The following is a 27,292-nucleotide window of genomic DNA, read 5'->3' as shown; positions in this document are numbered from 1 at the left end:
CACGTAATCATTCTTCAGATGTTTGTCGTCTTATTTTACTATTTTTCAACTATTCAGGTTTGTTTTACAAATTAAGTAAAGTTCCAAGAAAATTAGAGATATGATTTATTTTTTTAATGAATATCACATTTCAATAAAATAAGTATGTTTTTTTTATCGAAAAAAAGAAAAAAAATATAAAAGGATAAATTATAAAACCCGCTGGGCATTTTGGTAATCCCGTTAAAAAATCCTTTATTGACATTTTGCATAAAAAAGAAAATCAATGATAATGGAAAGACATATTACCGAAACAACTTTGATCAATCAAAGCATCTCTTTCATCGGCAACAACAACAATATAGTCAAACAAAAAATAAAAAAGTACAAATACCTCATTTTTCTATAATGGAACATTGAAGTTATTAAAATGCCCTTCTTCTTCTTCTTCTTCTTTTTTTTGTTATAACTTAATTTCTTTATTATGCATTTGTACTCTTAAAATAATGGGATACATAAAACCCTAATTTTTTTTGGCTAATCCATAAAACCCTAATTTACAACAGCTTTTTCTACAACACGTTGCAGACCCACCAGAACGGATTTTGTCCGGTTGTTTCTGTAACAGTGATTCTTGTGTTGAGGAAGCACAGATTTGGTTGAATAACCACAATGCAGGAGATTCGACCACCATGATCTGACCCCCATTGGACTGGTAAATATATCAAAAAATTTGGTTGAATTGCCGATCAATTATCCATTGTTTTGAGCTGAAAGGTTGTCTCCAAAACTAGAACTTGAGTCGCAAATGAACCCAAAACACCAACTGAAGTCTGAAGAGCCCTTCAACAAAAATCACAAACAAGGTTTTCATTGCCTATTTTCTTCTTTTCCTTCATTTATTATTATTATTATTATTATTATTATTATTATTATTATTTACATTGAAAGCTTTTCCACCTGAGATGATGAACAACGGAATTTCAATGCATTTAACATCATGATTAAGGATATGAAGTTGATCCACTAGAAAAGAAAAAGAAAAAGAAAAAAGAGGGGAAGGTACATGGGGGTATTGTAGTAAATATACATCCCAAGAAAGTTGCCTAACAACCTTTTGAGAGGGAGGGCAGCCACCCGCGCTGCATCACGATATCTCTTTTTCTTCTACCATAGTTGACCTTAATTTTCAAAGAAGATTCGACGCTCAACCATTTGAAAGGAGAGCTGGAAGCTTCTCCGTCGTGCTCGTGCTCGTTCTCTCCTCTCTGTCCCTGCCTCATATATACAATTCTCTGCGTGAGGATCTCGGTCTCATTGCAGTGGTGTGTTTATCCTCTCTTACCAGTTTACCACCCTCGCTTATCTGTGTGCGAGTAAAGAGTGAGAGGTGTCGATGAACTGAGCCCGCTTCCTCTGAAGCGTACGTCTTTGCTTCTTTCTTTACATTCATCAAACTACAGTTCACACAGTTATTGTTTCATTTGCAGCAGAAAAGATGAAGTTCGGGAAGGAATTCATCTCCCAAATGGTCCCAGAGTGGCAAGAAGCCTACATGGACTACAATTATCTCAAAACCCTATTAAAAGAGCTCCACCGTTTCAAGCAAAGAACCAAGCCTCCGGCGAATGCCCCAGGTGGCTTAAAGCGAAGGCTCACAATGTACAGAGCCTTCAGCGGTCTAACGCAAACATACACCAACCTCAAGAGCCCCACCCAAGGAGACATCGAAGATCAAGTGATTCATGTGAAGTCGGTGCAGAAAGAGGGCTCGGAGCGATGCTACGAGACCACTTTCCTCATGTCCTCCGACGAAGGAGGTGAGTACGAGCTCGTCTACTTCAGGAGGCTTGATGACGAATTGAACAAGGTGAACAAGTTTTACAGGTCGAAGGTGGAGGAGGTGATGAAGGAAGCTGACATGTTGAATAAACAAATGGATGCATTGATAGCATTCCGGATTAAGGTTGACAACCCCACGGGTTTAATCGATGGGTCAGCCGAGATGACTCGTCTAGCTTCGGATGTTGCCGCCTCTGCAGCTGCGGTGATGGCCTCTGTTCCCTCCGACGTTAGAGGCAGCAGTAAGTGTCCCACAAACGGACTCAGTTCAGTCCCGTTTGTTTAAGATGAAACCGACTCGCTTGTCAACATGCAAAAAACCAAGAGCGTTTGTGTCTTTTTAACATGGGTTGTTTGGTCATTGTCTGCAGGAAAGCACATGGATGTGATAGAAGAAGTTGAGCTTAGCAGCAGAAGTGGCTCGGAAGACTCGAGTGAGGACAGAGACATCCATGACACCAGACCTGTCAATAGCACTACAAGTGTTGTTGATGTAATGAAGCCAAACAAAATGATGGCCAACAGACCAGCTCCATTAGAAATCCTTAACCGCGTGAAAATCAACAACACGCTTGAAACCCCACGCTCCACCATTAAGGGCTTCCTCAAAGTTTCCCAAAACACAGAGTCCAGTTTCAGAAAAGAGGAGCTGAGGAAAGTTGAAGGACAATTGAAGCGGGCGTTCGCGGAGTTCTATCGGAAGCTTCGGCTTCTAAAGAGCTACAGGTAACAAATGCTAGATGGAGATGAAACAAGCGTATTTTCATAGATTTGTGCCTGTTACTGATATTCTCAATTATATTATGAATGAACCAGCTTTTTGAATCTTTTGGCGTTCTCCAAAATCATGAAGAAATACGACAAGGTCGGTTTCCCAATTACAACCCAGATTTTTATTTGCATTCTAATGAAGCTCTGTTTCACTCTTACCAAAAACAAAAACAAAAAAAGAAGCTCTGTTTCACTTGTAGCCAACGTAACCTCTGTCTCAATTCTCTTTACAAATTGTTGCAGATTACTTCACGACGTGCATCAAGAGACTACCTCAACATGGTGGACAGCTCCTACCTTGGCAACTCCAATGAGGTGAGGCTCAGTTATATAGTCTAACATGACCACAATTATCTGGAAGCGTTATATTCCACCAACTTGATTAATTTGGTTTTGGATTGAGCTCTACAGATCACTAGGCTCATGGAGAGGGTTGAGGCTACATTCATCAAGCATTTCTCAAATTCAAATCGAAGTAAAGGAATTAGAATCTTGAGACCCAAAGCAAAGAAAGAAAGGCATAGAGTAACATTTTCCATGGGTAAGATTTCAAGTTTTGTCCAGTCTCATTAGAACCTACAACTTAGGATAATGGATTTGTTAGAGATTGAACCTCTGATTCTCTTATTAAAAACTAATAGAACAACAATGAATTATATAAAAAAAGGAACAAAACCATTGTAGACATGCTTCTAGCTAGACTTCATCATTTAATGCTTAATTTTCACTTTTCTGCTTCTGCTATCTATCAGGTTTCTTTGCTGGTTGCACAGCAGCTCTACTAGTGGCCCTTATTTTGATTATACGTGCCCGAAATATACTAGATAAGGAAGGGAGCACCCAGTATATGGAAAATATGTTTCCACTTTACAGGTAAACCAGGGATTCCTTGAAGCTTTTCAACATTGTAGTTAACTTAAATTTTGAAATGAGCTTATGTGCAACTCAGTCAATTCCTATCTGTTCATTTGATGCTATTAGGTCTGCCGAGTACCAACATAAGTCACTTATATCTAACAGACTTCTAGTGTTACTAGTAAATTATCAAATATTGCAGCAAATTGGCAGTTTGCACTAGACTCAATTTCTTTCCTTTTTTTGTTGGGCTAGATGCAGACTGAGCTTGAGCATCTGATAATTAATCACCTTGGCTCTCTGTATAATTATTAACTTACAATTTTTTGCAGCTTGTTTGGATTCATTGTCTTACACGTGATCATGTATGCTGCCGATGTATACTTTTGGAGGCGCTACCGAGTCAATTATCCATTTATATTTGGTTTCAAGCAAGGAACAGAGTTGGGCTACCGTGAGGTCTTCTTCATCAGTGCTGTTCTTGGGGCACTTGCACTTGGGAGTGTTCTCTCAAATCTGGACATGGAAATGGACCCCAAAACTAAAGACTATAAGGCTTTCACTGAACTGATCCCTCTGGGGTTAATCATTGTATAATTCTTAGGCTCAATCACCTTCTCTGCTTTTCCATGTCACGGGAGGCATATATTTGACTGGTAATCTCTCTTCTGTGTGTAGCTTATTCTTGCCATAACATTTTGTCCATTCAACATCTTATATCGTTCAAGCCGCTACTTCCTTCTGCAATGTGTATTCCATTGTCTTTGTGCTCCTCTCTATAAGGTACATGATCAATAGAACTTTTACCCAAAATCATACAGAAATTATGTTGAGAAGATCCTTAACTTACTTCTTTCACTACTTTACAGGTCACTCTTCCAGACTTTTTCTTGGCAGACCAGATAACTAGCCAGGTTTCCTTTCATTGCTGATTCTACTTAATTAAAAGTCAGAGTATATGCCATTTAGTTTGCTTGGAACAGAAAGTACTTATTATTGTTCTACTTCAGGTCCAATCCATCAGAAGCCTGGAGTTCTATATTTGCTACTATGGTTGGGGAGACTACAAACACAGAAGTCACACTTGTAAAAGCAGTGATGTATACAACACTTTCTATTTCATTGTAGCAGTGATTCCATATTGGTCCCGTTTTCTTCAGGTAGGTTAATACTTTACTTTCCTTTTAATTAAGTGAAGCTCTGCAGTCCCTATGAACCATTATGGAGTCAAGATAATTTCATATATGCTGTAGTGCTTTCGACGTTTGTATGAAGAAAAAGACATAATGCAAGGATATAATGGGCTGAAATACTTCTCAACAATCGCGGCGGTCAGCATGAGGACAGCTTACGGTCTGGACAAGGGAAAGGGTTGGTGGGCGATGGCCTGGATCACATCATCCATTGCAGCAATCAGTAGCACATACTGGGACATAGTTGTTGACTGGGGCCTTCTGCAACCTAACTCCAAGAACCGTTGGTTGAGAGACAAACTTCTCATCCCTCACAGAAGTGTGTATTTCGGAGGCATGGTAAGTAAGAAAGAAGCCTGATGTGCAATTAACTAGTTGTGTCACTCATCTTCTCTGCTAATAAGTTGTTGAAAATTGCATGCAGGTCTTGAATGTGCTGCTGAGATTTGCCTGGTTGCAAACTGTGTTGAATTTTAAGGTGTCGTTCCTACATAGAGAAGCCTTAATTGCTATAGTAGCAAGCCTGGAGATCATTCGCCGTGGCATTTGGAATTTCTTCAGGTATGCTCTTCAAATTAACTACAGCCTAATCTGGTCTACCTGAGGTCATCATAGTAAACTCCATGTGGTTTGTGTAAGCAACTGAGTTGAGTCAGTACTGAACTCTTGAGTTCTCAGTTTTAGTATTTTGGGTTGGGGATCACAACAGCACTTGCGACTTGCGAGTTGCGACCCCCTAATCAAACAAGACACGAGTCACACGACGATACAGAACCAAGATTAGTCAATAAAGAGATTAAGAGAACCAAGATTAAGTCCCTGTGTGTATGTTTATCACACTTCTAGGTGTTAAACGGGCAGCCTCAGCCTCAGCCAGGGGCAGGCCAAAGCCTAAGATTTTGTTATTCGAACCCAGTACAAGGAGTACGACTTTGGTTAGGGTAAAGCCCGTTCGAGCAGCTTTTACAGCCTTGTATCGAGAGTTCTCCGTACTTATGAACTTTGTTGAGCGTACTTTACCCACCTAACATTGCAGTCACACACAGGCACATAAGAAGATTTCATCTGGTATATAGTATTATGTAGGGGTAGATGTTTCCAATTTATGGGGATAATGTGTTGTGAATAGATATGGAAAGAGTTCTTGTGGGCAGATCCGGGGTTATTTAAGGAATCTTTCCATAAAAGGTTGCAAAAGATGGTTGGAACGTGGGGCACAGGCTTGCTCGGACGGAAGTTGATCTCCAATACAAGGCTCGATCAATATAAATATGGGGGAAATCTATGATAGGGGAAAGATATGATATAGTAAGAGTTTTGATTAATCAATCCATCCATGAATTTTAATAAATGACACCTGACTCGCTACCACTTTTATAATCCAATTTATTGGTCATTTGTTTTTCTGATATCATATCTTTTTCAAATCATACTCGAACCCATAAATATTTCATCAAACATAATATGTAGGGCGTGTATATATGCTATAATGTATATATAAACAATTAATAATGTTGTTTCGATTAAAATTTTAATTTTTCAAAACATAATCAATATTGTTTCAGGCAGGACAGGATCCCAGACATATATACCAGGTCTGGGGCTGGGGGGTGTAGGTTAGGCCAGGGCTAGGGAAGGCTTCAAGGTTGTTAATATCCTGTAAAAACCCAGCCCGGCCCGGCCCATTATCATTCCCTATTACTGGGCCAATCACGATAAGCGACAATGTTAAGCGCAAGATAAAGTAAAAGAAAAAAAAAATGTGTTTCCAAACTCACTTTCGTTCAGTTTAGTCTGTAAGGGAAAAAAATTTTAGTTATATATAATAAACTTTCGGTTATATATATACGTTAATAGTGTTTGGTTGTCCCCTAAAAAAATAATAGTGCTTGGTTCTTTTGGAGACTACATAAATGGTAGATATTAATTTCTAAATGCGTTAATATCATTGTTTTATTTTTTATTTTTATTTTTGCTGATGAGAACGTGACTGTCAATGGATCAGGCTGGAGAATGAGCATTTGAACAATGTCGGAAAATACCGTGCATTCAAGACTGTTCCTCTCCCTTTCAACTACGAGGAAGAAGACGACGACGACGACGATGAAAATAAAGATGAGTAAGCCGACGTCAAAACAGGAAAGAAAAAAAAATTGAGAAGATGATAGAGATCATATCGAAGAAACGGAACAAGAAGCAACAAAACGTACTATCTAATTAGTCATGATCAAGGAGCAAATGCATCCTCATACAATACAGCAGAGTTGCAGTTGATATAGTGCCCGCTTGAATTATCTTTCAAGCAATTCAGATCTTGCAATCTCAGATCTGAGAATTCAGATCTGAGTTTTGAAGGTTAGTTGGCCGAATTGATCTGCAATCACACCCTTATTCAAGAAACTTCAAGTACAATGCATGACCATTTGAATGAATAAAAAAGAATTAGATTGCTGAACTGAAATTTTACAAGCTGAAATACATCAAGGAAGAATGGAAACAAGGAGAAAGAAGAAAGAAAATATAACAAAGAAACTGAATTCAAATCAAAAGAGAATGAAATTACAAATGAATTATTACAAAAGATCTTTGAATCACAAACCCTCAATTCGAACTCACCTTCTTCTTCTAGCTTGCTTGTCTTGAACTTCCTTCAGCCCTTCTTCTTCTTCTTCCTTGCGCCTAGCCTTCTTCTCTTCTCTTCTCTTAAGGTGGCCGAACCTCTAAGAGTGGGAGAGCCTTCCTCTCAAGCAATTGAACAACTTTCTCCCCTCCTAGAGGCCTCATTATATAGTTTTTCAAGGGGGCTCTTGCCCCTTCTTGAAGCCTCTAGAATGGGGTGTATTACACCCCTCATGAACCTTCTAGAGTGCTCCCTCATTCTCTTCAAGAAACACCTAGAAGTTGCCGCCCCTAGCTCCCTTTGGGCTGCTATTTGGGCTACAACTTAGCTTGCTTTTGAGCTCATGTGGGCTACACTCTAAGCTGTTATTTTGGCTAAAAATGGGCTGGGCCGAAATTTCCTTCTTGCTAGGCTTCTTCCCTTGGATTTTCCAAAGAGTTTCACTTGCTCTTCTTGGGCCGAATGAAATTCTCTTGCTCTCATGGTTGGGCCGGGCTGAACTTGATAAATTTTGGGTTTTCTTTTCTTGCTTTTGCCTTCTTTTTGTTGATTTGGCTCCCCCTGAAATCTTTTTTGCAATCAAGCTAAAATAAGGGAAAATTTAATTAAACCATCATAAAATTTCATGCAAAAACCTCATAAAATATAGATAAATTGTAGGTTCATCAGTAATAGATACATTCGTGTGTACTAGTACAAATTCCAAAGAGAATTAAAAAAAAAAAAACAGAAATGAGATGACAAGTCAATAATCCCTTGTCTAATACAATATTAGTTAATGGATCCTAATGGCCTGAACCGTCTGCATTGCTTTTTATTTACCACAAGAAAGGTAAAATTAATTTCTTGTTTGGGTGGATTGAATAATCCAATCCGACAGTTTCCCGGGTTATAGGTGTATAGCTTAAAGACCAACTTCTCTTATTCAGCTTGGTCGTGTTTTTCTGGGATATCAGTGCAATGGGCCCACAGTAAAAGAGTGAATAGTTGGGGTTCGGATGTATTAGGCATGTTAGATAAGTATAATAATTGAGCATGTAATAGCTGTGTGATATATGTATCAGTTCATTCAAATGCTTTTGTTCCGTTAGACAGAAATAATTCATTATTTTATTATTTTTGTTAAAATAATTAAAAATAAAAAACAATGAAAAAGAAAAACGTAAATGAATCCCAATTCTCAATATGTTTAGATTTTCTCTTTTATTGTTTTTCTTTTTAATTATTTTGACAAAGATAATAAAATAATGAATAATTTTTTGTTTAACGGAACAAAAACGTTATACTTAACTAACCTACCTACTACATCCAAATCCGAATAATTGTGTTGTGGCCCTATTTTATGTTATGAATGGTGTGGTGTAGAGCGTTATTATTGGTTCCATCTCAGCCCAAGGATGTAGGCAATTTTGAAATGCCAAATGCAGCGTTAGCCTTTGTAAAAGTGGGCCTGCAGTCGCATCCCTAGACCGGGCCCAAATCCATCTTTCTCTATTTTGATCCGGTACAAATCTTTGCGTATCGGATTTGGATCAATTGTACTTTTGTAGTCACCAGTCATCTTTCTCTATTTTGAAGTCATAAATGGGAATTTTTACATAAATTAAAATCTCTTTAATTAAAATTACAAATTTATTTACTCATTTGCTTTCGTTCCTTATATGAGTTTCTCATTGTCTCATGGTCGATTGTCAAGAAGCATTTTGCATATATTCATAGTTGAAATCCATTTATTTGCCTCATCCTGCCTCTCTCTCTCTCTCTCTCTCTCTCTCTCTCTCTCTCTCTCTATCTATCTATCTCTCTAAATGCGTTCTGCAACTCTTCTGTGATCTTTGGTTGATAATTTGAGCTTGTGGTTCAAATTAAAGGACCTCCTTATTCCTTGACACAACCGAAATAATGAAGTTCGGCAAGGAGTTCACTTCACAGATTGTCCCAGAATGGCAAGAAGCTTACATGGACTACAACTATCTCAAGACTCGACTGAAAGAAATTCTACGATTCAAGCAAAGAAACAATCCACCGGCGACAGCTGCACCGGCCTCCGACCTAAAGCGCAAGATGTCATTGTACAGAGCCTTCAGCGGGCTGACCCAGAAGTATCAAAGCTTCAAGAACCCAACCAGCCGAGGTGGAGACATTGAGGACCAGGTGATATTTGTGAGCTCAGTGCAGGAGGAAGGCTCGGAGGAACGGCGGTACGAGACTAATTTTCTCATGTCGTCGGACGAAGGAAGCGAGTACGAGCTCGTCTTCTTCAGGAGGCTTGACGACGCGTTGAATAAGGTGAACAAGTTTTACAAATCCAAAGTGGATGAGGTGTTGGAGGAAGCAGACATGTTGAATAAACAGATGTCGGCGTTGATAGCGTTTCGAATCAAGGTGGAGAATACCACGCTAGAGTTCGACCGGCCGGCAGAACTGAGTCGTCTTTCTTCAAATGTTGCCACCTCAGCGGCGACCCTGATGGCCTCTACACCCTCCATTGCCAGAAGAGCGACAGGTTAGTATGTGCTCTCAATCAAACTTCGACGACCCAAACCTTCTCCGCTTTTTGCTTCAAGACTTGAGGGTAGCAAACTCCGATCCCGAAACTTGCCTCACCGTTGCCGCGTTGCTGTGCTGGGATGAAAAGTGCGCCTGAGTGCTCTAAGCCCCACCGGAATTCACATCGTAGTAAATCATGACTGTGGCCGGAGTGCAATGTGCTTTGTCCGTATCCGTAAATCCAGACATTTTTTATATTTCTGCGGCAATTGATACCCCATTATCCGGTGAATCCATGTTTCAATTGAGAACGCTTTAACTATTCAACAGGGTGTAGTCCCGTGGAAACAATGATAAGGTGTTCCTCACCAGGGATTGGATCTATTAGACATAACCAAGTAAATGAGCAGGTGTCAAAAAGAAAATTTCTTAGTGCTCATTTAAGTGCTCATTTATCGTGCTTATAACATTATGCTTATGGCATACAAACTAGTGAACCAATGATAAGGTTATACCCTAGCATTAAACAAATGGGGCTCGCATTTTTTACAGTGGAGCCCAAATAATAGTGTGTACCGTGTGTAGAACTGTTCATGGGTCGGTGGGCTTTACCGCAGAACGTTCAGGCCGAGCCCGACCTTCATATATAGCCTAATCCCGGACCTGGGTGTGAGCCCAAAACATGGCTGGGAAATTGGGCAATAAGATATTTTTTACTCAACGGTAAATTAATTTGATTTATTATATTAATCAATCTAAATATTTTTTTTTTTTACTGAAAGGTCTTATTATATCAAAAATTGTTGAATTGGGCTTGGGCTTAACTGGATTTTTAAAAACCAAAACTCAAACTCGTAGGCCAAAAATCATGTCGAAGCCCAACAAAGATGAGGTGGTATAGCCTGTTATGCTAGGAATACTTTTACAAATCTTGTATAGGTTCACCTGTCTTTTCTTTCTTTTTCCTACCTTTTCCTTCAAACCAAACATAACCTTAAAGAGAATAAAGTGGATGACCAGAGAGAGATGGAAATAAACCCAAAATAGATTAAATCAAGGCTTAATCCATTCTAATGTACGTAGTAATCTCTGAAGTTGCAGCGAAGTACATGGAGACCATAGAAGAAGATAGCAACAGAGGGATCCCGGAAAATAGCCCAAACAGCATCAAGGCGTCGTCTAGACCGGCTCCTTTGGAAGTCCTGAAACATGTGAAGATGAATAACACGCTTGAGACACCAAGCTCCACGTTGAAATCAAAAGCTTCGACTTCTAAAGAGCTACAGTACAGAAGTCTATAGACCAGTCGACACTTATCTTTGATACTTCGCGCGCGGCTAGCTTATTGTTGGTGGAGTACTGTATTAACCATTTTAATATGTTGGCCACTTGATGCACCAGCTTCCTCAATATCCTGGCATTTTCCAAGATCATGAAGAAATATGACGAGGTGTCATCTCCACTTATTAAATGCCCAAATTATTGTTTGTTTCTTCTCTGTTTGTCTGGATGTAGGACTCTATTGGCATCTCTCAAGGAGCCCTCTTAACCTAAAAACTTAAGCTATTAGATAAGGTGAAAATTTATTGGGCTTATAGTGCAGATAACACTCATATATTGTGCTGAAATTTAATTAATTATAATGGATGACAAGGATCAAACACTAAATTTAATTAATTATAATGGATGATAAGGATCGAACACTAAACCACTTGATCAAGCAAGCTCTTATACGATTTCAAGTAACTATTTAAAATAAAAGTTTACGCTATTAGTTAAGTTGGTCCTTGAATAAGTTTCTATCATCTAACATGCCCCCTCACCTGCAAGTCTATTAGGCTTGCAGCATGGACAACACTCATATATTGTGGTGAAATTGAATTAATTATAATGGGATGATTAGAATTGAATATTATACCACTTGGTCAAACAGAAAATGATTTCAATGAACTATTTAACATAAAAACTTATTAAGGTCCCTCGATATGTTTTTATTCTCTTGAAAACTTTTACTTGGAAGTAGTACTAATCAAAGAGTCTTGTCTTCTTTCACTCATTTTTTATCAATTGCATGCCCCAGTTCACTTCAAGAAATGCATCAAGAACTACTTAAAAGTGGTGGACAACTCCTACATTGGAAACTCTGATGAGGTAACAAATCCCACTTAAATGTCTTTTATTTTGCATTGTTAGAGATAAATAATTAACATTCTTTAATTGGTAGACGCCATTTATGAGAATATCTGAATAATCAATTTTTACTTGGTGAAATTTGTTTGGCTTATCACCTCACAGACCACTAGACTCACGGATGGTGCAGAGGCTACATTCATCAAACACTTCGCAAACTCAAACCGCAAGAAAGGCATAAACATCTTGAGACCAACAGCAAAGGCGGAAAGGGACAGAACAACTTTTTTCATGGGTAAGCTTTTAGTTTTAGTCGACTAGAATCCAATAATGAAATGCTAGACTCAGGGGTATAGTTATCATTTAAAATATCTTGATCTGGGAATTCGAAAGAACCCTGTTACAAAGAATCGATCAGTACATTCATGGAGATTAGTTCATCACTCCGGTCTAATTTGTTTTTAAGGAATGACACTATCTGCTAATTGAATTAATTTCTTCATGGTAAATCCTCAGGTTTATTTACCGGGTGTGCAATAGCTCTAATAGTGGCCCTTGTTGTCGTTGTAAGACTCAAACATCTCATAAAACAGCAAGGGAGTGCCAAATACATGGATGTCATGTTTCCACTTTATAGGTAAGAGAAGATGCATGCATGTTGCCTGAAAACTCCTCAACATTTCCAGTAGTAATAAAATCTTGGGATTTCTGACTTCTCTCACCTGCTACGTACATTCTGAATTAGATTAATTGTCTCAACACTTGCAGCTTGTTCGGATTCATTGTCCTACATATTATCATGTTTGGAGGAGATATATACTTCTGGAAGCGTTATCGAGTGGATTATACATTTATATTTGGCGTCAAGGGAGAGAGGGGGTTGGGCTTCCGAGAAGTCTTCCTCTTTGCTTCGTGTATTGCAGCACTTGCTCTTGGCACTGTGATTCTAAATCTGGATATGGAGATGGATCACAAGACAAATTCCTTCGGACGCAATGAGCTACTGCCTCTGGGACTCCTTGTTGTATGATTCCTGGACTCACTGTTCTCTCTCTCTCTCTCTCTCTCTCTCTCTATCTATCTATCTATCTATCTATCTCTCTAAACAATGTTATATACTGATCATTTGCATCTCTCCTTTCCATGTAGCTTCTACTTGCTATATTATTCTGCCCATTCAACATCATATACCGCTCTTTTCGCTTCTTCCTCATTCAATGTGCATTCCACTGCCTTTGTGCTCCCCTTTACAAGGTACAGCATGAATGGAGGAAAAACTTCTCCCCTTAGAATGACTGAAATAATAAAGAAAAAAGCAAAGCAAGGTTGGCTTTTTAATTTCTGTATGTGGTTGTGTTTTAATTTCTCTGCTGGTTAACCTCCCAGATTTTTTCTTGGCAGACCAACTAACCAGCCAGGTCTGGTAATGGTATTATGGATAGTGATAATCTTTTAAGTTAATTTGCTTGAAACAATAAATAACAAGTACCAAGTGTTTGTTATTGTCCTGTGCCAGGTCCAATCTGCTACTATGATTGAGGAAACTACCTGAAGAGAGAACACAGATGCAGTGTTAGCAGTGTCTATAACGCTTTCTATTTCATTGTAGCCGTGACCCCTTATTGGTGTCGGTTCCTTCAGGTAGGTCCTCACTCTTGACCATAAGTAGTGACAACCCTTCATATATATATATATATATATATATATATATGCATGATTAAACTGCATGTATTTTGATTGGAAATTAACATTAATTTGGCTGCATAAATTAATTAATGTAGTGCCTCTGGTTCTACGAAGAGAAGGATAAATTGCAAGGATACAATGCCCTGAAAATATTCTCGACAATTCTAGCAGTTGCCATGAGAACAGCTTACGGCCTGCAGAAGGCAAAGGCATGGCTGATCCTGGCTGTGACCTGCTCAATCACTTCAGCTGTGGCAACTACATACTGGGACCTTGTTATCGACTGGGGGCTGCTGCAGCGTAACTCTAAGAACCCGTGGTTGAGAGACAAGCTTCTCGTACCGCATCATATGATTTATTTAATATATATATATATCGATCATTTGTCTGGCATTGTGACTTGGTTTACATATATAGCTTTAACGTCCAATGTTGCAGGTGTTACATGTCCTGCTACGATTTGCGTGGATGCAAACTGTGGTTCCCTTTAAGCCCAGAAATTTACATAGGCAAGCCTTAGTTACAATTGTGTTGCCTGTCTGGAGATCATTCGTCGTGGCATATGGAACTTCTTCAGGTATATATGTTTTTGTTTCTAGTGTTAAAGAAATCATGCTAGAAGTTCTAAATGAATAATTAGATCGAATAGTTTTCCAGTACTCCGTCCACCGATAAAAACTGGATCCGTCCTTTGATCAGGTTGGAGAATGAGCATTTGAACAATGACGGAAAGTTTTGTGCATTCAAGTCAGTACCTCTCCCGTTCAACCTTAGAAGGAAGCCAGGAAATTAGAAGACAAATTCTCCAACTATATAGAAGCAAGCAAATGGCATTGAAACAATACAAGAGCTTTGTGAATGTTATGATAACAATAAAAAACCTGTAATCTGATTGATCTAATAGTGTGACAAAACAATAAGAAAGTGTATTAGGGAATGCTATGATAAGATTGAGATGAAGAGATTGATCATCCATAGAATTATAATATATTCAATTATTGAGATCAAATGATAAAATATAATTAATTATTATTTGCTTTTTATTCTAAAAATAAAAAATATATATTAAAGAATAACTTTCAATTGCTTTATGGATATGATAGATAAATCCATAGATCTAAAACATATTTAGTCTTTATAGATAGAAAAAAAAATCACATTTTCAAATTTTTTGTAAATTTATATTTTTCCCAAATATCTTCGTGAAATTTTCATAAATCTACTGATAACACAAAAAAAAAATGTGATTTTGAATGTAGGAAATGTAGATCAACATAAATTTAAACATTCAAGATGTTATAAAAATTTGAAAAAATGTACCTATCTTTGCCATTTTTTTCAAAATTTGAGAAATATTAAAAAAAAAATAACAATTCATACTTGTTTTTTTGCAAATTTTTGCAAATCTAGCACTCTATGAATGAGGTTTGGAGATTTAGAGTAATTTAGGAGTGAAAGGAGCATTATTTCAGGGAAAAGAAACTTGTTTTCCCCTTTATTTTTCTTTTCCAATTTTTGGTCGTATCTTTTTCATCGATACACTACCAATACACCCTTGATACGGGTCTGATACACATGAAAAAAGATGAAATGCTCAATTTCCATGCATATTCATATCTGTTTTTCAAAGATATGATAAGACACACCTCATATCGGGTGTATTGTATCAAAGTTTTAAACCATGGGCTCGCTCGATGAGGAGCGAATCCAAACTCCTATTGAAGCTATTGAGTTCATAATTTTAAATAGATCTACAGTAATAAACAGGTTAACAAAACAAATCTTCTTAAGGTGAAAAAGCGGGTAATGGTGTTTTTAGAAAATAAAAACCTATTCAGGGACTTTACCTAACATATCCTTGAAATGGTATTAGAGCCTATTTGATCAAGTGTAGTGATTGATCCTCACCACTACCACTATAATTAATTAAATTTCAGCATTTGAGGACAAGGTATGGTTGGGCCTTTGCTTATGCACGCTTAAGCCATAACCTTTAGCATGAGGGGGCATGTAAGAGAAGAAAAATTTATTCAATGATCTCACCTAATGGCTTAAACTTTTTAGGTTAAATGAGTTGAATTGAGTTGGGGCAAGGCTTAATTGAGTTGAATTGAAATATATTCAATTGTAAGCTTCCATCCATTTTGTTTATTCAGATGAGACAATCAAGAAAAGTAAATTTGCACCCTTTTGTGGTATACAGTTCTTTGGAAAAAGATGTCAAAATAATGAAAAAGGCAGAATGGAACTTATTAATAATCACTTTTCAAATTGAGAAGTTGAAGAATTGTGAATCTGAAAAATTGTAGAGAGGAGGGTTGAATTGTGCCACTTGGTCACTCTTCTTAAAACCATTTTGCCCTTTATAGTGCAGATGGGTGATTGCAAATTGATCACCAAGATAAAATAGTCCATAGGCCATTGGTAGGCGTGCACTCACTTACAGACGTTTGTGAACTACCAAGAATGATGATTAGAAAGAAGATACTCGACAAAGAAAGCAAATTGTATTGTGTGCACTGTTGTGTATTTTTTGGTCAACCAACACTCTCTTTATAGAGTATTCTAGTAAGTATATTTTTTGAGAGATGTCTCTTTAGAATAGTGCATAGACACAAAAAAGGAAGAAGAGAACGTTTAAAAATGAACTTTGAAATTCAAGTCAAACTGTGAAAAGCACGTATACATGATTTGGTGTAGTGCACATATACACATACACATACACATACTTGTGTCCATGCCCCATCCCTACTCGACTCAACTTGACTCAGCATGTGTGAAAAGCACCCCCAACCCCCTTCACATGTATGTAAACATTTATAGTGCTTTCCTCCCATGGGTCTCTCTCTATAGAAAAAGCAAGTCTATAGATATACTCAAACTCAACTATCTTCCCAAATAATGTGGAATAAGGAGTCTTCCCATGCATTTAAAGAAGAAAAGAGAAAAAAACAAAAAACCAAAGAACACAAGGGAGGAATGAGAGATTCTTAAAATTTTAAATCTCCCTACAACAAAAGATCATGACTCACAATGGATTACTAAAATCCAAATGAAGACTATATCAATGCCAGAGTAAGACATTCATGAATCACTAAAACCTCAGCCATTCTCAACACTTAGTTTTGGCGCTGTAATTGAAGATGAAGCATCTTCATGTATGAGATCAGAGATCCTGCAGGATTCTGATAAAAAGCATAATATCAAAGTAAGATATTGTTAATAAAAGAGAAACGGTATTTAAGGTGTATACAACAAGAGAAGAGACAGTACCGCTCCAGACCACAAAGCATAATCTAACCGCCCAAAAACGCCTAGCCCCAAAACACAAAAACAGAAAATTAAGGCGGTGTTTTGGATTGATGCCGTTTTCTGAGAGGCGTCTTCTCATAAAATGTTTTCCCATGTTGTTGCTGTTATATAGGCGTTTTTCAACGCTACATCAGCACACGAGAAAACATAAAAAAGCGCATTTTCTTATACCACATCTTTCTAGATTTTCAAGGCGGGTCTGAAAAAACTTTTTCAAAAAAAAACCAACCAAACAGCAGGCATTTTCTCAGAAAACAGATTTTTGATATGGTACTGATGTGGTGGTATGTTTTCTGAGGAAACTCATCGATCCCAAACACCTACTAAGGCACTAGGCTCCTTCACAATAAACCAACAACAATCACGCAGCTAGGCAAACCGCTCCACCCAAAATGGGATGGGTCTGATAATCGGGTTGAACATCTGAGACCAAGCAAAACAGAGCAAAACACAAACACAGGGCTAGCTTTCCACCCGGGGGGCAGCCGAGCAAGGAAAACCACAATCTTACAACTCAACATAAACAAGGAGTGCAGATTTTCCTCTACTTCTTTTTCCCCTTCCCTAGACACCAACTTAAACAAAGGGTTTGACCCTTAAAATATCTACACGGAAAAAGGCAAAGAAAGGCATAAGCAAAACAGTAAATAAAACCATTTTGTCCAATTCAATGGTATCAACTATTAAGTATAAATGAAGTAAATTAAGACAAAATAAAGTAAAACTCAAAATAAAATTAAACAAGAATTTATATATTTTTTTCATTTGCACTCATGCATTTGTATTAATACAAATAAAATTGCACCACAACCAAACACAGTCAAAGGTTCAAAGTATCAATATATACCACATTGCATCATACAATATGTATCGATTTTCAAAGTCACTGATGCACTAAATACAAAGGTTTATGACAAATAGTCATTCAACAGGTAATACCCTTTCCAAAAGTGGTCCAAAGATTGAAAGCTCAAACAATTTCAATCCATGAGAATGGCTCATTTGAATTGTACAATACACGTCTTTTTATCCAGTTGCACATTGGGAATATCTCCCATGAATGTATGTTTTATTTTTTTAGTTTTTACTTTTTTTTTATTTTTTTTTTCTGAAATTTACAAAGGGCTATACAATGGGGTCAGGGGCAGAGCCAGGGGGACCCAGGGGAGCCATGGTCCCCCCACCCCCCACCTCAATGGGTTGACCCCCCTATGACCATCCATATTTATTCTCCCTCCCCCCTCCTCCCAATCTACCTTAGGTTTTGGCCCTCCCTCATAAAAATTTCCTCTCTCCACCCCTGATGGGGTAGTCCATCCCCCAACCCAGGTGCAGGTGGGATACAATCCCAAGTCTCCATTACAACTAGCAGAAGACCTTGCTAATCAGCTGGTTGATACCTTGCTGCCTAGGAATGTATGTTAAATGTACAGTTGGACTCCCTTTTTGTGCAAGGTATTTGTTTGGTTGCAGCCATTCGGAAGTGCAAGTTGCCCTTATCATCTCAAAGACAGGATTATTACTTAGGATACTGCGGGGTTTCCACAGAATTTGAATTTCCAGGCTATTCAACTCCAACTCGAAGCTTCAAATAAGATCTTCAATCAGCATTATCCGACTATATATATATATATATATATATATTGAAGATGGACCATCGTGTCTGGCTGCACATGGAAATCCCAGCTGGGTCCTTCATGGTCTTTACACTATTTTCCACGGCCATCTCCATTTTCCTTGTGGATCAAGTTGGCAGGTCGATCTCTGTCACCGCTTCAGCATATCGGTGTAGGCCACTTCTTCACCATCATCGGCATGGCAGCAACCGCCATGGTAGACCCTGATTTCATCTTCCCTTTTACTCTCTCTCTTTCTGGATTATCGTCGCTGCTGTTTGTGTATCGTGAGGTCGGGGAAGATAAACATTGTTTTTCTTCCAATTGTTCTTAAAAATTATTACAACAATGGATTTCAACGAAAAACTAACGAAAAAGGGTCTTTGTATCACAGTTCTAATACAGGGGGGGGTTTTGTCTTAAAACAAGTAAACAAGTACAGGGGATCTTTGTCACAACTCCATAGTAGAGGGGATCTTTGTAATTTTACCCTAATAAGTTATAAAAACAAATCTCAGCTCTCATAGGATGCCTTGACATTATTTTGGCATCAGCAAATTCCTTTTTTGTAAAAGAGTTTTAAAAGCCTTTTTATTGAGAGAATGTAGGGTAGGTGCCAGCTCGGAATTAACGGGTAGATATGAAGGAATAGAATGTGCATTTTTGACCTTTTGAGTGTTTTTAGAGTTGCAGCAGAATTAAGAATTCTGCATTAGGCCTGTCCATGCTTCTCCATTTTTTATTTGCTCATCATTAAATAATAAAAAAAACCCTGAAAAACTTTCCCAGTTTTCCATATCGTCATTCTTTTAAGAGGATTGTATTCAATGAAAGCCTGAAACTTCAACGCATACGCAAAAACCTGGGATACGGCTGACGGGCGAGGGCAACAAGCAGACTCCTCTGATGGAAGCATGAATTGGAATTTTTCCATGACCATTCTTAAAATTAGCTGAACAATTGCACATCTACGGTCTTCATAATCACTTTGACGCTTATGGATTTCCCAAATACCCACATCTTTACGACTTTACCATGTAATGCCTGCCAATTCTTGTAATGGCATCATCCATCAGGTGGTTTGCACGAAGGCAAACAACGTGCCACTCGACTAGTCTCGCTGAAGGTCAAATGACGAGTGAACAATAAAGAATGACAGAACTAAAGCAACATTGTTGGTTTTGTTCATGTTGTAAGAAAATGCTCCCTAGCAGGATTTCCATTTCATTCGAACAGACTGATCAATTGAAACACCATAACAAGGAAACAACTAATACGGAATAATTTCAGTCCCAATTAACCGAATAACTGAGAGCCATTAGAACGATAGGCATTACATTCTCGGTTCTTATTTGGACGAAGCTGAAACACAAAACAGGAAGATTAAACGCTTAATCAGAATGGTAGAAAAGAGTCCCAGAAAAATTGCCAGGGGATAAGGAGAAAAAATGGATATGACACGTTCTATATATTCTCCAGAGCCTGGAGGACATCGGCCTTCAAGTCCTCAAAATCTTCGACTCCAACGCTGAACCTAACCAAGTTGTCCCTGATCGAAAATTCGTTGGTTCTCTCAGCTTGGTTAAGATCCCTGTTCCATGCACAGAAAGAAAATATCAACTCAAACAAGGCCTGTCCCAACATGAATACTATTCCGTTACAAGTTTTTGATGAATCCTATTTTGACATAAACCCCGTTCATTTAAGCTGCGTTTGGAATCAGTGTAAAACACCATCAGTGTATAATGACATTTTACACTAAACCAGAAAGTGACCGTTACTTTTTTGAAAATAGTGATGGGTGGAAGAATGTAAAGTTCTATAAAACTTTAGAATTGACGAGGTTTTATACGTAAAACTACTCCGTCCAAAGGCATGCAGACTTGAACTGGAGTGTAATTTTATGTCAATAATAATTACACCCTTGCCAAATGCATACAAAACCAAACCGATTCTTGATTTACATTGCATCCAAATGCAGCCTTAGTGATTGTTCTTTTCTTCTTTTTTCCTGATGCATGTTTGATTTTCATTTCCTGGAAATATTTCTTTTCCCTTTATTTTCTCAAACACATAAGACGGTGGACAATAGATTACAGAAAGAATACCAGTAGGACATGAGTGCAGGCTGATCTACAATGCTCTCGCAGCCTCCAAACGATGGGGCAATATATGGAATCTTCAAGGAGTCGATGAATTTTTTTGTTTTCTCGAAGTCCCCATTGATCTGCATGAGCAAATACAAAGGAGCATAAAGAATAAAGAACCCATATAGATGCATTTCTGCACCCAGACATGTATCATCAATCATTTAGCTAACCTCAAAACTGACAACACCACCAAAGCCAGACATTTGTTTCTTGGCAATGTGATGATCTGGGTGACTTGCCAGGCCTGGATAATAGACACGTGTCACCTGCAATTCAATTTCTGTCAGTATAAAGGTCAACAGACCTGATGCCAAGAAGAATCACTTATTTCTTGCAAAACTTGGAAGGCTGGAAGGCTAGATGAGATTGGCGAGGTATTACCCTTTTAGTAGTTGCAAATCTTTTTTCCTGGATTTTATGTTACTCATAGAATTTGCTTCTTGCTCTTAAATGATTTCACTCAGATATCAAGCACATTCCACATGGTCTTTCTCAGTGATTAGGAAACCGAACCATACCAGCTGGTGGGACTGGTTGAACCATGACCCGGAGCTACATCTGATTCGGTTATACCGTAGAAACTGGAATAGGTAGAAAACTGGTGAAGCAATCCAGGTTTCCTAAAACCACTCCGGATCTGCTACCCACTACCTGTTCCCACACCTATACCCACCAAACACTGCCGTCCCAGTATTGGGAACATCTCCCTATGAATGAAAAGGGAGATAATCCCAATGCGCAACTGTTATGTCATGTGGGTTGAGATGTGGGAACAAGTAGTGGATAGCATATCCGAGCCCACAAAAGCACCCAGGTCTCAAATGTTTGGAATTTTTAAAACAAATGATGAGATTCTAACTCATAATCTTTTTTTTCCATGTCAATTACTACGTATATGCATATGCGGTATGCCACATCATCATGGTTCAACCTCCTGTTTGACCGTGTTTGAACCCCTCCCCCTTTCTAGTTCTATATTCGGTCCGGTTCTTTGAACATTGCTCTTTCCGTAAGTCATATTTTATTTACAGGTATAAATACAAAAAATTAAAAAAAAAAACACTAAAATTGCATATATGATATCCTCGTACATATAAACATACTGGGTATGCAGGGCCTCTGGAGGGCTTGGCTGAATATACACTTAACCATCAACATTTTTTGCCCGAGGTGTTTACTCTAGTACTCAAGCCCAGTCTCATGCTTGTCACACTGAGGTTTTACAACAGCACTAAGCAATGACCTCAATGAACCGCCCATGCTATAGGTGGTGCTAACCTCCCAAAAATCTCTGGAATTACCTGGAAGTCTGGAACCCTGGTTTTCAAGATTCCCAGGTTAAATTCACAAATGAGAATTTTCTTTTTTCTTTTTCTTTTTTTGTGGAAAACATACTAAGAACCTTAATATATTCTATTGCTCCTTACAATTTATTATTCCAAGACATCCTCTAGGAATAATCTCTTTTAATTTCTTCACTTTCCTTAACACTGGATAACTATGCAGTTTGCTTGTATTCAAGCTCAGAAATCATTTTAAGTCACATCATGCAACTCTGATAACCTAAACCCTACTCCAAATCCATACCCAAGCCCATCGCCTTCCTTCAAAGAACCATATCCAAGCCCAAGGAACAGTTCTTCAGTCTGCAACGTTTTAGATTATAAGAACCCTACATTACCAAGGGGACTAGAAAAAGATATGGAATTGCATAAACTTCTGGTTCACCTTTATCCATAAAGGTGGAAATGTATTCACAAATGCTTCTAGTTCATTGTAATGGTGTTTGTCGCCTGCTTCTGCTAAGCAGAAGATGTAAATTTGCACCCCTTTCTGGCAAATATAAGGTTTTTAAACTATATTTTATGTGGGCCGATGTTTCTTGTGTATCTTTTAAAAAAAGATTAACAATTTAATACATGTGTCACTTAATCAGAACCAAATAAAGACTACCTAGACTACAGAAAGATCTGATTTTTATAGTTTTTTAAAGACTCAAGAGAGAAAAATTATATGATTGATTTAAATAGGATCATTGAAGCTACAACAAATAAATTAACAACTAAGCATTTAGTAAAGATATTATGCATTTAGCTTTATAGACTCTTCAAGTACCTTAGGATGTGCCTCTAAAACCTCGGCCATCCTCGACGCTGTTGAATTTTGCTGCTGTACACGAAGATGCAGTGTCTTCATGCCTCGGATGATCAGATATGCGGCATTCTAATATCATAATAGGATCAGAGTTATTACAATGCATGTTCAAGTAGCATGTGTACTTGCAATAGGGTAAGTAAAGCTAGGAAATATACAAAACAAATAAGCAACCACCACTACTTTGTTAGATACATCACTTCAGCACTTTACATGGAGTCCCAAATATAAGCATCAAACAGATCAACCGCTCTTCTTTCAAACATTTATGGCCTGTTTGAGGCCACTGAGCTAAACATTAACTCAACAAGCATCCATTTGGGAGGGCTTTCATGCAGCTGCTTCCGGCATTACATGAGCTGAAAAACCCAGATACATTATCTAAAGAGGCTGAAGTGGAAAGCCCAAAAAATGACTGACAATTGATTTAGGCTCTCTGGGTCTTTCACCAAAGATAACTTAAAGACTGTGTAGAGCCCATCTCAAAGCCAGAAGCTGCTGCACTTCAGCCCTCCCAATCAGGCACTTAAGATAACATGACTACATGGATTTCCAGGCTATGGACAATATAGCAGTAGCCATGGTAACAACTATATTTATAGCTTACCGGGTTTAGCGTACCACCCAAAATGTGATGCAAGGTACGGATTTCGGAAATCAGTTTTGCAGAACCACTAATACAACCTCCAAGAACCTGGAAAACATGTCCATTTGTCACAAAACTTTTATTTCATATCACAATAGCAAGTAATTTTTAACAATAAATACAGCACTAAGTGCAAGAATATCGTACATCATTGTGACCAGCAATGTATTTTGTTGCAGAGTGCAGAACAATGTCGGCACCAAGGGCAAGAGCCTTCTGGTTCAAAGGTGTTGCAAAAGTTCCATCTATGCACACCAGTGCACCCCGGCTGTGACAAAGCTTAGAAACCAATTCAATATCAACACAGTAGAGGAATGGGTTGGTTGGGGATTCTGTAAAGAAAAGAGATACCTGCAAGAAACAATGCCATCAGGTAAGGTGGGACTCTTCCAAGATGGCAAACAGAAAAAATAAGAATTCAACAAATAAATTAAGCAATATAATGGTTACTGACATCATTCTTGTCCAGGGCAGATTTCAGTCCATCCATATCAGCAGGATTGATAACAGTTGCCTGCAGATTGGTATTAATAAAAATTAAGGATAACAATATAATAGGAACCGAGTAGAGAAAGAAACTCAAAAATCTGAAAAGTTTTGAATGGAAATTGTAACATGCACTACAGAACAACAACAGTTACATTACTACTACCAAGAGCACTATCAACAATTCCTACAAAACAATAGAACCTACCGGTTGAACATTATCAAATTTGACATGAAAGTTAAATAATCCACATACAATGGTTTCTTAACCTACATACATATGATAGAAAATGAACTCAATATTTGGTCTTAAATAACCTAAATAAATTATTTTCTAGTATATCCCTTAACAAAATTAAATAGAAACAAAGAAATGTAGAGAACTAATTCTTAATTGAATTTATCTGAATCACATGAACCATATGAATTGTAAAATTCACGAATCAAATTAGAGGATTCAAACAAAAAAACATAAAACTTTGCAGAGAAGGATTCAAACATAAGATTCAAATCACGAATTGTATTATAAATCATAAGATTCTAACAACACTGGTTGATAACAAAAGAGCACAAATACCAAAAAAAAAAAGCCTCAGCAAATATTCTGGAAACCAGACCAGCCAGCTAGCTGGAAGAGTGGCGATGAGATGAGGGTGCACTTATGCAACAGCCCCACTATTGTAATCATCCACTGGGGAAAAATGAAAAGAAAAGGCTTACAATTTCTTCATTGTCTAGATTTTAAGCCAACAAATGATAGACAATTATTCAGTAGTGTTACACACTGAATCATGAATCATTATTCACATTTCAACTTAAATATAAAAATCAAGGTCTCGTAACGCATTCAAGATAATAAAGAACAAAACAAATAAGAAATACCCGGATCCCCATTTTGGGAAGTATTTTTTGAATGAACATTCTAGTCTTCCTGTAACAATCTGTGGTAGTCACAATATGCCCACCAGCAGGAACCAATGCCATCAGCATGACCGTACTAGCACACATTCCAGAAGCCAAAAACATTGTTGACTCAGCCCCCTCTAGTGCACTGCTCCAGAGAACAAGACAATAGGCCTCACTAAGTATTTAGCCAAAGAATCCAATGCAAAAACAATAAACATGCATACTGAGAAGCAGGCCACACCTAATCTTCTCCTCTGCCACCACCGTAGTTGGGTTTCCATAACGCCCATATTCAAAACTTGCACTGCGTCCCTCCTATCACAAGATCAAAAAGAAAACTATATTAGCTCTAACATTCATGAAAACAAGTGACAGTGCTGACAAACAAAAAAAATACAATGAAAAAAAATGCTATTGTTTAGTGGTGATTGGTTCAAAAGATCAATTAGCTGCGGTAAGTTACGCTAACTTTTTATGCAGTTGGATGCATAAGAACAAAGAGTACCAACACTTCATATCAACAAAAGACTGCAAAGGCAGTATGATACATACCTTGAAATCAATGAGGTCATCCGTTTTCTTGAAGAAGTAAGCAGAAGTATTGACAACCGGGGTGGTGATTGCATCGGTAACTATACCACGACCTAACCTTTCACCTGAAGAAACCGAAGGAAAAGCAATGGCTTTATGGTTATATTCCAAAGATATGTCAGCAGGATCCACATCATCATGCTAACAGAACTTACAAGAATGACCAATCAAAAACAATAGGATGGATAGTGGATCTCTCCCAAAATTATAACAGAAAGTAGAAAAACAAGTCATACACGAGGAAGCATGATTCACAATAATGTTCTATAGAAAATTCTAGAAAGGGAAAGGAAAAATATAAGAGAAACTAAAATGAATTGAATCATGAAAATACAACCAGAAATCTAGAGCATTTTGTCTGGCAAGTGCATATAAAAAGAGAGGGGAGAGTGAGAGAAAGATTAGTAATCACCGGCATGAATAGCGACAGTCCCATCAGAGCACAAAAATGAGGCCTTCGAATCGACCAAACCGGAAAACTGTACATCAGTATTGTTACAACAATCACCGTCAACCACCGCCGCGGCAACATCGACCGCAGGAGTAGCATTGACGGCCGTGGAAGTAGCAGGAACAGATGCCGGTTGGTTTGACCACGAAGCTGCGACGACTTGGGCGACACCGATGTTACTGCAATTCCTACGGGCCTTGATGCTAAGCTGCCGGACAAAGTTCGGAGGGAACTTGAAAATCAGAGAAGACAGGCCCGCCGAACCGCACGATGCTCCGGCCAAACCACGGATCGGAAACGACTTGGCCTTGCCGGAGAACCTGCCAAAACTCGGCTTGTCCGACCGTGGATTGCCGGAAAAATCGGGATCTGACCGGCATTCGAACGACGGAATAACCCTAGCGCAGCTGGACACGGCCATATTTTTTTCGCCTTAAAGAGGTTTGATAGCTGTTTCTCGCCTCTTTTCTAATCACCCCACCGGAACAACCTTAAAGGGAAGCGCATTCACTCGTTTTATAGAGTGTTGGTTGGTGGGCAAAAGAGCTGGCCTGGCCCCTGGGCTATTTTAACCACGGTTACGAAGAGATGAGGTTAGATTTTTAGCTATGGTCTATGGTTAGGAATTCACTTCTGCGTCCCACGGGAGTTTACATCTGCGCCCCACAACGTTCGACAGTAGTCACTCAGCGTACAATGAAAATATCTCTCGAAGTTGTCAGTGGAACAATGCACGGTTGAGAAATCTGTGGGGCGACCGTGGGGCGCAGATGTGAATTCTGTGGTTAGTCGTTGTGAGGTCGTCGTGGACGATCATCCAACGCTTGACCTTGACGTTCGCAGTTACCACTTGGAAAATTTGACAAGAACATCTCATCTGGACACGTGGCGCTCTCGTTGTGGTTATTCATTCAGTTCAGTGATAGAGCAGGCCTTCATTATGACGCGGGACATCTCGATGTAGTTATACATTAATTAACCTTGGTTGTTGAGAGCGGAACGTGACTGGGCATGAAATGTCAAATCATTCGGCCCTTATTTGTCTTTTTAATCCAAATAATATTTCGTGTAATTACTCTTTTACCCACATTCATTCTTAGTAATGCATGATGCTGAATCAAGTCCCGCAACCAGGATGATTAACAAAAAAAAAAAAAAGAAGGGCTTCTAGTAGGTAAGGGTAACTTTTTGCTCCGAATATCAATAAAAGTTATATTTTTATAAAATAATTAAAATGGGGTAACTTAAAAATATCAAAAAAAAGGGAATTAATATTATTCATCGTCTTCCTTTATTGTTTCTCAAGAAAAAGAGGATGGAATGATATTTTAGCCCTGAATAAGGCAGTGATTGAAGGTTGTTATAATGGTTGAAGGTTTCCTTGCAGAGATGACACGAAAAATAGGTGTAGCTA

General features: G+C 38.3%; 2 protein-coding genes and 1 pseudogene across 2 annotated transcripts; 2 read left to right on the top strand and 1 right to left on the bottom strand.

Moving 5' to 3' along the window:
* The first annotated feature begins 1,043 nt into the window (after window positions 1-1,043).
* Window positions 1,044-7,101, top strand: LOC148863202 (phosphate transporter PHO1 homolog 3-like). Its single transcript, XM_088976217.1, has 14 exons — window positions 1,044-1,304; window positions 1,470-2,063; window positions 2,193-2,547; window positions 2,638-2,686; window positions 2,836-2,907; window positions 3,004-3,133; window positions 3,345-3,465; window positions 3,780-4,038; window positions 4,126-4,230; window positions 4,317-4,361; window positions 4,458-4,607; window positions 4,701-4,979; window positions 5,065-5,201; window positions 6,646-7,101. The coding sequence occupies exons 2-14, from the start codon at window positions 1,478-1,480 to the stop codon at window positions 6,761-6,763; spliced, it is 2,406 nt and encodes an 801-aa protein (XP_088832343.1). The 5' UTR covers window positions 1,044-1,304; window positions 1,470-1,477; the 3' UTR covers window positions 6,764-7,101.
* On the top strand, window positions 6,856-14,438 carry LOC148863201 (phosphate transporter PHO1 homolog 3-like; annotated as a pseudogene).
* A 5,246-nt stretch (window positions 14,439-19,684) lies between these two features.
* On the bottom strand, window positions 19,685-26,365 carry MTO1 (Pyridoxal phosphate (PLP)-dependent transferases superfamily protein). Its single transcript, XM_088976216.1, has 11 exons — window positions 25,840-26,365; window positions 25,389-25,492; window positions 25,078-25,151; window positions 24,813-24,981; window positions 23,899-23,958; window positions 23,592-23,795; window positions 23,406-23,492; window positions 22,760-22,867; window positions 20,815-20,910; window positions 20,603-20,721; window positions 19,685-20,085 (listed from the first exon to the last, which is right to left on the bottom strand). Exons 1-11 carry the CDS (start codon window positions 26,297-26,299, stop codon window positions 19,959-19,961), a joined length of 1,608 nt encoding a protein of 535 aa, XP_088832342.1. The 5' UTR covers window positions 26,300-26,365; the 3' UTR covers window positions 19,685-19,958.
* Between the last annotated feature and the right edge of the window lie 927 nt (window positions 26,366-27,292).

This window comes from Nelumbo lutea, chromosome 3 (assembly GCF_056320005.1).
Source record: "Nelumbo lutea isolate HS-2025 chromosome 3, American lotus-T2T, whole genome shotgun sequence".
In the NCBI taxonomy this organism is placed as follows: domain Eukaryota; kingdom Viridiplantae; phylum Streptophyta; class Magnoliopsida; order Proteales; family Nelumbonaceae; genus Nelumbo; species Nelumbo lutea.
The sequence above is the reverse complement of the archived record's forward strand: the minus strand, read 5'-3'. Positions and strand labels throughout refer to the sequence as shown.

Bases quoted from the DNA above. Each gene is read 5' to 3' on its own strand.
- MTO1 (XM_088976216.1), bottom strand. From the start codon at position 26,299: ATGGCCGTGTCCAGCTGCGCTAGGGTTATTCCGTCGTTCGAATGCCGG. The intron at 25,493-25,839 runs GTGATTACTAAT...CGGTTTCTTCAG, and splicing joins GACTGTCGCTATTCATGCCG to GTGAAAGGTTAGGTCGTGGT. The intron at 22,868-23,405 runs GTAAGCTATAAA...TTATGATATTAG, and splicing joins TGGGTGGTACGCTAAACCCG to AATGCCGCATATCTGATCAT.
- LOC148863202 (XM_088976217.1), top strand. From the start codon at position 1,478: ATGAAGTTCGGGAAGGAATTCATCTCCCAAATGGTCCCAGAGTGGCAA. The intron at 2,687-2,835 runs GTCGGTTTCCCA...AAATTGTTGCAG, and splicing joins TCATGAAGAAATACGACAAG to ATTACTTCACGACGTGCATC. The intron at 4,362-4,457 runs GTTTCCTTTCAT...GTTCTACTTCAG, and splicing joins CAGACCAGATAACTAGCCAG to GTCCAATCCATCAGAAGCCT.